The sequence below is a fragment of the Varanus komodoensis genome, unplaced genomic scaffold (assembly GCF_004798865.1).
Source record: "Varanus komodoensis strain SLA01 unplaced genomic scaffold, ASM479886v1 scaffold3, whole genome shotgun sequence".
In the NCBI taxonomy this organism is placed as follows: domain Eukaryota; kingdom Metazoa; phylum Chordata; class Lepidosauria; order Squamata; family Varanidae; genus Varanus; species Varanus komodoensis.
In genome coordinates this window covers 14,156,930-14,167,422 of record NW_025335761.1, presented here as the reverse complement: position 1 = coordinate 14,167,422, position 10,493 = coordinate 14,156,930, and the positions used below count along the sequence as shown (strand labels likewise).

The 10,493-nt window shown below is 43.4% G+C and overlaps 1 protein-coding gene across 17 annotated transcripts in view; it reads right to left on the bottom strand.

Annotated features, from left to right (window-relative positions):
* Positions 1-1,287: 1,287 nt before the first annotated feature.
* The window catches only part of GPHN (gephyrin), a 375,414-nt gene continuing 366,208 nt past the window's right edge, over positions 1,288-10,493 (bottom strand). For all 17 annotated transcript variants that reach the window (XM_044436487.1, XM_044436489.1, XM_044436472.1 and 14 more), the window contains 2 exons: positions 4,304-4,400; positions 1,288-2,282 (listed from right to left, as the gene is read on the bottom strand). In XM_044436487.1, coding sequence (XP_044292422.1) covers positions 2,149-2,282; positions 4,304-4,400 — 231 coding nt within the window. In that variant the 3' untranslated portion in view covers positions 1,288-2,148. The remainder of the gene's footprint in view (positions 2,283-4,303; positions 4,401-10,493) is intronic.

The following is a 10,493-nucleotide window of genomic DNA, read 5'->3' as shown; positions in this document are numbered from 1 at the left end:
CACACTGGCACATTCCAGGTAGTGCTGCAGTCAGTCCATCTCTGTGGTCAGTCATTTGAAAGACTTTGGTTGGCTCATGGAGCTAGGCTATTTATGCTAATTTGAAAATAGTCCAATTTTCAATATGCAGTTTTACAGCACAATCCTGCTTCTGTTCAGAAGGAATTATAAGTGAGATCAATGGGGCTCATTCCCTAGCAAGCAGGAATTGGATGGAAGCCATGCTACATGCTAGCTAAGCATGCCAGGTTCAGTACCAATTCTGTGAGTAGCTGTACCTGCCCTATTGGATCACCAAAAATATTTTTATTGAACAATACCCTGTTGTTATTATTTTTATTATGCACTAGAACCATTCACAACTCATCTCATTCCATAGCACTTTTTGGATTATTGATGTTAGCCTGTCAATTTTATATGCATAGAGTTGGTTTATCTCAGCCTTTTCCAGCCTAGTGTCCTCCAGGTGGCTTAGACTGCAAGTCTCATCACTCCATCGGCGTGGACAATGACTATGGATCATTGAAATTGTCATCCAACACAACTTGTTGAATTAGAGTCTAATGTACAGGGTACTTCTGTATGGAAATAATTTTAAAAAATAAATATTGTTAAGCAGGCATAACAGCAGCAGCAAGGCTAAATTGCAGGAAGAGCTGAATGAGAACTTTCTTTCATGATGTGGTATCTTAAAGGCAATGTTTACATCAGGGTGGGCAACTTGTGGCACTCCAGTTATTTCAGCCTACAGTCCTTTACTAACTTTTAGGCAGTGTAGTCAATGGTAACAGAAGATGATTGTTGTAAACCAAAATATCGGTGGGGGGGGGGTCACATGTTATCCACCCTGATTAACAGTCATCTGACTGAATCTAGGCAATTTTTTTTCACTTTTTACTGAGCAGCCAGGAAAAAAGTTGTATTACTCCAGGGGCTACTGGTCCGGAGGATTCTCTAGTGGTCGAAGTCTTTCCAATGCAACTAATTCCAAAAGTGGAGACAGAGTTTATACAGAGGATTGCAGTGGTGGGCCACTCTGCCAGTTTTGCACTTACATTTCATCTAGTTCATTTAAGTACTGATGTAAAACTGCACTGAGATTGTTTCATAGAGCATATTAACTAACAGAGTCTCTAAGGAGTCCCATTTAATTTTAAAATTACACAAACATGGATATTAAAGAAAAGGCACTGTTCATATAGTTTTTAAACTGTTATAACCTCTTTCCCCACAAATAGGAAATCGTATTCTTACTCCTTATTAAACACCAAGGCTAACAAAGTCACCTTTTAAATAATGATCCAGGAATTTTTTTATTCATTTTTCAGTATCATTACAGAAAATGTTATGGTACAGAGTTGTTTAACATTAGTTTTATTTCTTTTTTTCATTTAATTTTCACATGAATGCTGGTAACACTAATATCTGTACAAGATCAGTCTTTGATTTTTTAGATTTTAATTCTGTACATTTTTAAATGTATTGGTTAAAAAGGCTGTCAGCACTTAAGGAAGCAATTTTTGTTGTTCATTTAAACAAAAGGTATCCAGTTACTGCCCAATAGTACTGAGCTGGGTGGCTGCTGGGATGACAAATATCCCTGAACGCGCAGCAAGGGAGGAAAACCTCGGGGCTTGATTGGGTTCCCAGTGCAGCCACTCTGCTTTTGGCACTGTGCACATCAACACGAGATACGATAAAGAACAAGCAGAAGCTCTCTGTGAAGCGGTTATGAAGCATACTAATAAGGGAAATCCAAGTGTTGTCTACACTAGTATAAATAAGCAGACAGCCTTGTTTTAAGAGCATAAGTAGTTGTATCTTAAAGATGAGAAAAAACACAAGTTCTGCAGGCACCTACCGCTGTCTACTAAAAGCTACTGCTATCAGGACTAGCATTGAACACACAAAGCAATTGCAAGAAAGGAAAAAGTTGCTTTGATATAATCAGAATAGATTTCTTTAAGATTTGTTTTTAAAGTTTTTTTAAAAGGTATTTATTTAAATCCATTTGAAATATAGTTCGAGGTGTTGACTATACTGATCAACTTTTATCCAAATCAGAAAAACTAGCTGTGCCGTTGCATATTACAGGATACAGTCAATGATATGTGGACATGCATCAAAACTTCTCTCCTGCTGGTGACATCATAGTCTTCCAATGACCATGACATCAACCACCTCGCCCTTGTGAAGTTCCACATACTGCTCTGTCTTTGGAGGTAGCATCAACAGTCCATTGGCACTGCGCATACTCATCAGACGACTGCTCATCTGATTCCCTACAGGGAAGCAAAAAGGTCTCATTAGCAGAGCAATTGCCATAGGCTGGTGCAATGCGATGGTGGCTTAAGTGTGAACTACAAGTACCTCAATACATTTATGTTGGTGGTAAGTTTTTTTCTTTTAGTTATTACAGATACAAAATGTGGAGCGGCCTTCTCAGAAAAGTCATCTGAACATAAAATTTCCCTGACTGAAAAAACAGTTTTAGAAAAAAAATGGCTGAAGGGTGATCTTTAATGTGTTCTTCAATTTCAGTCCAATAAAGAATTGAAAAGATCTTTATTGGCCTAAACCCTTGAGCTTTTTCTGCTCCTTCTCGGATGTCTGAAATAGATATGATGGGAAAAGGAAAGCTAGGTATATAGAACTGCCATAGTGAAAATGTACTGTATAAAATCATTCTTGGTGTAAATCCTGAACTCACTGGATGGAGACTTAGATCAGATTGCATTGTAAAGCGTGATAGTTATACAATTAATTGCCCACCCACTGTAAACCTATTTACACTGGATTCTCATTAAACAGTGACTGAAAATGGAACCCAGGTGGAAAAAAATGGCATCTGAACAAATGGCATAAGTGTACGCAGCAGGGAGGGCACCATGCCAACTTAAAAATAATAGAATCTAAGTGGCAGTGATGAAAATCTAAGAAAACTATAGTCCCATGAAATATTTTCTTCTCCAAAGAATGAAACAACTAAGCTGTGCTTCAAACAATATTGCAGTGTTAGCACAGCGTGGGAAACCAGACTACCCTGTCTTATTCTGAAGAAGCTGCATGCTGGTGCAGCAGCCCATGCATTCTTTTGTTGGCCTTTCACATATCATGACCACTAAACAAACCAGGAAGGCTTTACTTAGTGTGTGTGAATTGGGAATCTCAACTTTTATTCTTTTTTACAAGTCAGAATTACCAAGCAGAGTTTGTTACTGGTTTATGATTCCTAGCTTGCTGGGGAGCAAGTGAAAAACTGACTCATGAGGTAAACCTTTTGCTCCCTTGTTTATCAACTTTGGTAGGGGAGAGGGCAAAATGTGTGAGCAAGCAGGTTGCATGCGTTGCTATGCAGCTCATTCATGATAGGCCAGGGTTCTTTGAAATCCATGTTTATTGTTCTATACAATCATGGCAACTGTTGCTTATTAGTGGACTTTAACTGTAGTTCAACAAATTTATGGAAGTCAAGAAGCAAGCCAACATGAAAGGGTTAACCTTCTTTCAACGTAAAAAAAAAAATATTTTTCTGAACTATATGGAGAATACAGTGAAGATTTAAAATTAAAGACTGTGCCTTATGCTAGATGAAGAGAATTTCTTATAATAATGGCACTGTGGAACAATTTTATAGATTATTTAAAGTCTAAAAAGATACAATTATTTTAATTTGTTAAATATTTCAATTTTTGTACCAATTTTCATTCCTTATGTTTACTTCCTTCCAAGATTTTTTGTGTGTGCCTTCAAACATCTGCTATCAGGAATTCAAAAGACAAACACAGCATTTGCTATGTGGTTTGCATTTCACTCTATGCCACCATGGGTTAATTAACTTTGCACGATGCACTGGTTGCCATTTTGAACATGCACATGCCATGGTTTATGCTGTGTGAACTCCAGTGGTGGGGCTAGGTGGGAGTTAAACTACCTGTGGCTTGCATACTAAAAGTGGCAGCTGGCGTGTACTGATCTGATTGTGCAAACCAGGTCAGTGTGGTTTTGTTTGTTATAAAATGTAGTAGTGGGAGAAAGCGAGTACAAACCCTTTTCACTTCTTGCTTTCTCTTTTAAATCCAAACTAGGTGAGATATGTGACCTCACATTTCTGGGAAAGAAGGAACAAGGGGGTGAAAAGAAGGAATCACATGCATCTTGGATGTCTGGCTTCCTGTTTCAGTGTGGCATAGAGTCCTGAGTAAAGGAGGCGCAAGTAATTCATGCATCTTCTTGTTTTCAGTGTTCTGCAACATGTGATTTGTTAAGAGCATGATTAAGAAAATGCTGATCAGTAACTAACCTGTACTTTGTGCCCAAGGCAGTGGTTCTTGGTGATGCCAAGTCAGTATGCACCGATGGTATTCTGGACGAGGGTCCAATTTCACATCACATGATAACTGCAGAAATGCATGCAAACACACAAAAACAGTGTTAAGAGGCTTATAAATCCACAAAAGCGTGCCAAAAGCCTACCCATGAATACCAAATGTAACAATGAGAATGACCTGAAGTTCGCAGGAAAACTTCCTTGACTAAACTGAAGAAAGCTTAAGAAGTAAACATGCTTTTTCTAGACCTCACACCTAATAAAATGTGAATTTCCTGTTTTAAGATTATACATTTTGTGTAATTTCTCTTACCTATACCCCACACTTACTCCCTGTTCTTTCCCAAATTATACAGCTGCAAAGTGCAACCCTATGCTGTCCTCACTCTGCAGATTTTTTGGCTCAGAAAAGAGGAGAGAAACTCTACATGAAACCTTTTAAATAATAAAAGGATCAAGATAATTTGGATCATTTTTAGAATAATGTATTACCTGGAGTCTCAAACAGAGCTGAAGAGGTGAAAAAGAAAGAAAGAGACTCAGAATAAAAATATAGAGATGTAAAATATAAGAGAACTGGGTAAACACTGATCTGCTTGGAAAATCTGTGGGGATCTGTAAACATTCTTGTGGGCTTTGCCATCCAGGAGTTTGAGAAGCTTCTGCAAACTGCTTGCAAACAGCCAATGGTCTACTTTGCTAGCTAAACATTATATCTCTGTTGATTTCAGTAGGGAAAGCTGAAGAGACCACAGACCCCAAAAGCAGAAATCAATCACTGAAGACTCTTAGAGCAAGAAGGACTTCTGCGGTGGAATGGTCTTTGCCTACCACCAAGTGTTTCCAGGGCTCTTTAATTCTTCTGAATGGCATAAATGGAAACAGAAAGTTTGTACTTATTTTGACAGGCAGACAAGAAAGCTGCATGCCACAGATGACTGGTGTGGGGCAAACAGCAGTCCACTGCTGAAGACCCTCTTGTCCAACTTGCTGATTACACCCTACCAAACTTTTCAGGGATTTAGGCTCTAATTGTACTTGCTGAAACAGGTGAAAGACAGGTTGCTTACCTGTTACTGACATTCTTCAATGGTCATCTGTGCATTCACACATTATGGGAGCTGCGCCTGTGCAGTACGTGTTGCTGGGAATATTTAATAGCTTTAACGGTTTTTGGCGGGAACTCCGCACCCCCCCCATAGTATAAATCAGTGGAGTGCCCGCCCTTTCCCCAGTCAGCTGAAGACCATCTGTTCACCTCCAAGTGGAGAGAGCGAGTACAGAATCTGGCTCATAAAGAGGAAAGAAAGATATATATCTATATATACATTCACGTAAACTTATATATATGTATGTAAGTATAGTATACCCAGTCACTGACCCCGAGTGGGGCCAGTGGGCGGGTTGTGTGAATGCACAACCCACTTATCAGATTTGATGGAGTCCATTTTGCATTCAATCCCCAAAAGGGACAGGGGAAGATGGATTGAGGGAATGAAGAATGATTTGCGCGTTCCATCAGCATGGACGCTTGTCTGCATCTGGTTGGCACCTGGGTTGCTGATATCAAGCTGCATTTTGCCTTCGATTGCGCTGCTGTCTTTGGCCATATTGTTGACGTCCGGATGGGTACGATTGATGGTAGGCTGGTACCGGTATTGCAATCTGTTCCATGGCCACTTACTGTACGTCTTTGGTGGGAAGGAGCTTCCATGCGACATGTGGTGAGATGAATTTTCTGGATGTTCTCAAGCTTGTCATCCGTTTTCACATTGAATTATCTGGAGCTGTCAAATGGTATGTTCTCAACATGCTGCTTGGTCTCCTGTGACAAATTTCCAGATCTCAGCCAGGCGTGGCGGTGAAGTGTGACGGAACCGATGAGAGCTCGGGAATCACAATCGACATGATGCCTCACTGTGTTGAGCTGTTGTCTGGAAAGCTGCATTGCCTCCCCGATCAAAAGGTGGGCCAGCTCCCTTTGCTGGTCCTGGAGGAATGCAGCGAGGGACTCGATCTTCTGCCAGAAGAAGAACTGATAGCAGGCCATGGTGGTCTCTTAACTGGAGATCCTAAGACCAAGTCCCATTGTGGTGTAGATGTGGCGAGACATCATGTTGATCTTTCTGTCCTCCTTATCAGTTGGAGTTGAGTGTTTTTTAATTCTGCCTTCCCTGGGAGGATTCAATCACTATCAAATTCGGCTGAGGGTGTTTTAGGAGGAATGGAATGTCTCGTTCCCAAACTTTGTACATCCCCTCTAGGCGACTGGAGGTGGGATGTGGGTGGTTCGGAAGCTGCCAAATATTGATCATTGCCTAAGAGTGGTGATAAAAGGCAGAGTGATGGACGATGAATCCCCTTTACACACAATGTCATAAATATTGTCCTGGTTGGGATCTATTTGTTGCTGCACATCTATCTCCAGTGATTTGGTCATTCAGGAGAGCAGCTCAGAGAATGTTCAGTGGGAGTCGCCTGGAGATCCAGGACCTTGAGTAGAAATGACCACATTGGGAGATGTGGAGGCTTCCTTGGAATCCTCCGAGTCCGAATATGAGATATAAGGCGGACTAGATGAGGACCTGCCAGGAGAAGTTGGTGGATTGGCAAGTGCTGCAGCGGAGGTCGACGGAGCGTCCCTCGACACCAAGTGAGGGGTGGAATGATGGGGATGCATTGGTGGTTGTGGGTAGTATCCATATGGGGGATAGTAATCTCACAGATAAGGCCAGTCAAAGTGGTTAGGATCAAATTCCCTGCACAGGAGAGGAACCCCGTACCATGAAAGTTGTGGAGCAGAAGGCTGGGGTGGTAAGAAGGACGACGGGTGTTGGAGTGCCCTCTGAGATCCCCCTGGAGATGACTGAGATGCGGGCCCAGGTGTTGGTGATCTTGCAGGTGGACATTCAGTTCTCGGCTGGGGAGGAGATTAACGGATTTCTCCATCAGAGGTTGAACCTCTCGCCAAAGGAACGGGGCTGGAGTGTAGCAAAGTTGTAATCCATGGGGGTGACCATGGAGGTGTCACCTGCATAATAGACTGGCGGCTTGGAGTTTCAGCTGGGACCGAGATCGGAACTAAGATCAGTGCAATGGTTGGCTCTGAGCGAGGCACCTTGTCATGTTTCTTGTGCCAGTGCTCGAATTTGTCAGGTTTGTCCTTCTTAGGACATTTGGACTTTGATGACTCCTCGGACCCGACATACTTCCTCTTCTCCTTATGTTTGCAGGGAGGAGAATTAGAGGAGCACTTTCCATCTTTGCTGACAGAATCCCCTTCAGATGGACGAGCGGGGACGACTTTTGGCGGTCCTGAAGCTGCAGAAGAGCTGGCCTCAGCTGAGACCTGCTTCATGGTGACCAGTGCTTGGTCCCATAACATTTTTTGCAGCCTGTTCTCGCTATTTTTGTGAGCCTGCCTGGTAAAGGCCTGCAGTGGCTGCATTTATTGGTCCTGTGCCCTTCTCCAAGGAAGAGAAGGCACAGATCATGAGTGTCAGTGGGAGACATCTTGGCTCCACACTGAGAGCACTTACAGAAGGCTGCCCACTGTGCCAACAAGGAAGAAAAAAGAGGAGAGAGCACAGTGAGTGGAAAGAGTTTGTGGAAGAGAAGGACGACTGAAGGGTTTTTTTTAAATTGAGGGTGTTAAGGGGTTGAGGGGGAGAATAAGAAAATAGGGGTAAGGGTTCAGTAAGGGGTCAACTGGGATAAAGGGCTAAGTTGAAAAGTGAAAAGGAATGAAGAGAAGACAAGATTTCAAGTTTATGATTTAGAAATGCAAGCAGAGCGCAAAAAGGTCTGAGCGAACGGTGGTCACAAGCAGACTGGGGAAAGGGCAGGCACTCCACCCATTTATACTGGGGGGGGGGGAATGGCATGGAGTTCCCGCCAAAAAGTTATTAAATCTTCCCAGCAACAGGTATTGTGCAGGCACAGCACCCATAATGTATGATGCCCGGAGACCACGATGAAGAAATCCTAGTACCACAAGTAAAGGTGGGAATTTCTTTTTTGTGCCATTTTCCTTGCTTTGAAGTGAGGAATAAGAAGCTGGCCCAGAAGACTAGGGAGGGCAGAGGTGTAGTCCCACTTAAGAGTCTTATCAGACTCCAAGGAGCTTCAGCCAGAGTTGAAATTGACCACAACCATTCACAGAGGAAATTCACACTTTTGAAGCCTCTTCCAACTAAAGCACTGAAGATCTCAAACCAAAAACTGCCAGCAAAGCCCAGGCACATTACTTCCTTGTACCACTGGGAGAGCTTGCAAGGGACTGCTGGTTTAACTGGGCAGTGCTTGCTACACTGGGAAATAGGTAACTTGAGTTACTGATAGTGTCCTGCCTGGTCTTGTTATATGACCTATGGACTCTGGATAAATTAAGCTACTTGCAGATTATCAGAAGCTCTGCTTGAACTGAAATGCTTCCAGCTGCCTGTCTTTAGGCCTTCAGCTCTGACAAGGGTAGAAAAAAGAAGCATGTCTTCTGAAGTGATGGAAATGTTGAGGACCTTTTTCTTTAGCCAAATAACACTACAGTGTAGGATTATAGCTTTAAAAAAGCCCTTGTTTATCAGATCATCATGATACTTATTCAGTGGGTCTCCAGTAATGCGGACTGTGCCATTCAGCCATGTTCAGCTTCTTTCAGACTGAGGCCAAATTTGCTTCCAGAGGAGTTCTTGGGGGCAACCCAAGGGTCAGACTGGGACCCCAGGTGTGCTGGACTGGGGCTGTGGGCCTGAGGTGTAGCACGCCAATGAGATAACCTCACTGTGCTACACAGAATAAGGAGGCTCAAGCGACATATAATGGGTTCACGCCAATCAAGTCTGTGGGGGCATCTTTGGGTTATGCAGCACAGGACATACAGGTGGGTGGTGAAAACTTTCTCTCGCCTTCGCATCACCTCCGTGCAGCCTCTCTACCAATGCTATGTTCTTCTCAGTTAGGATCCAGTACTGGGGATGAGTCCAGCTTGGAGAGAAACTATGGGGGAGAAAAGCAATGGGCTGAGGAGGCTTCAGTGTACCTGCCTGGAATACTTGCTTTTTGCTTTCCCTTGGAGGCAGCTGGGGCAAACCCATTCTCACATCAAATATGATCTCAAGACTTTAACAAATTGCAGAGTGTTGGTTGCTATGCCCTTGGCAAGATTAATGTTTAGATCACTTAATCAGATTTTATTAGAGCCTACAGGAGGCCTGCCTGTTCCAGCTTTAGTAATTAATACCCTGTAATGCAAAGCAACATTCAGCAAGTAACCAAGAACACAATAGGACAGTGCCTTGGTTCCTCATCTGAACTGGACAATTCAGTTCAGTCTTCAAGATCTGAAGTGTGCAGCAACAAACATGGACTGGAACACCCCCAAGGAAATGCAAGAAAGCTGGGGTTTACCATCTTGCTGGCCTCTCACCCTGGATGATACCTGTCGGCTGGACCGGGGCTCTCCTGAGAGATGCTCCCATCACTCACAGGAGGAGGGAACCTCCCCTGTGGACTGACTGATTGCAAAGGCCTGCCAGCAAGGTTTGACCCTAGGAAGGCGTAACATCTGCTGGTCTGAAGCAGAGTGGCAACACGTCAGCAGCAATGCCCCCAGAAAGGATGGTGTCCAAGGGGGCTGCTCCTTTAGGATACTAGGCTAAGGGCCACCTTCTTAACATCTTGGCCAACCTGGGTTGTTTCTTGTTCTTGTTCTCGTTTTCATTCTCCTCTGGGTCCTGGTTGTGGTATGCATGAGGTTTAGCTTCCCTTTCACAGGGACTAAATATGTGTTGGGGAGGAAAGATGAAGAGCCAACTGGGGGGACGCACACGGGACCAGTCTGTGTAGTTATGGGCAGAGGGAGATACGGAGTTGGGAAGACAGCCAGATATGGGAAACATGGCCCAGACAGTCAACCACTGCCGTGTTCGGGTCTGGTTGCACCACGTCTCTGAATGATACTTTTGAATGGCAGATCGCTGCAGAATAAAATGTTTCTCATCAGCAGTTTAATAGTGGATGAAGCAGCTGATCTGGGCAGTTTAACAGAGGATGAAGTGGCTGATCCAGCATTCATAAATGAGACCTGGTGGATGACTAGGGAGGAATTAATCTCTCCCAGTTTTGCTACCGGGGCACTTGAGAGCTGGGGAAGTGAGTGTTGTCA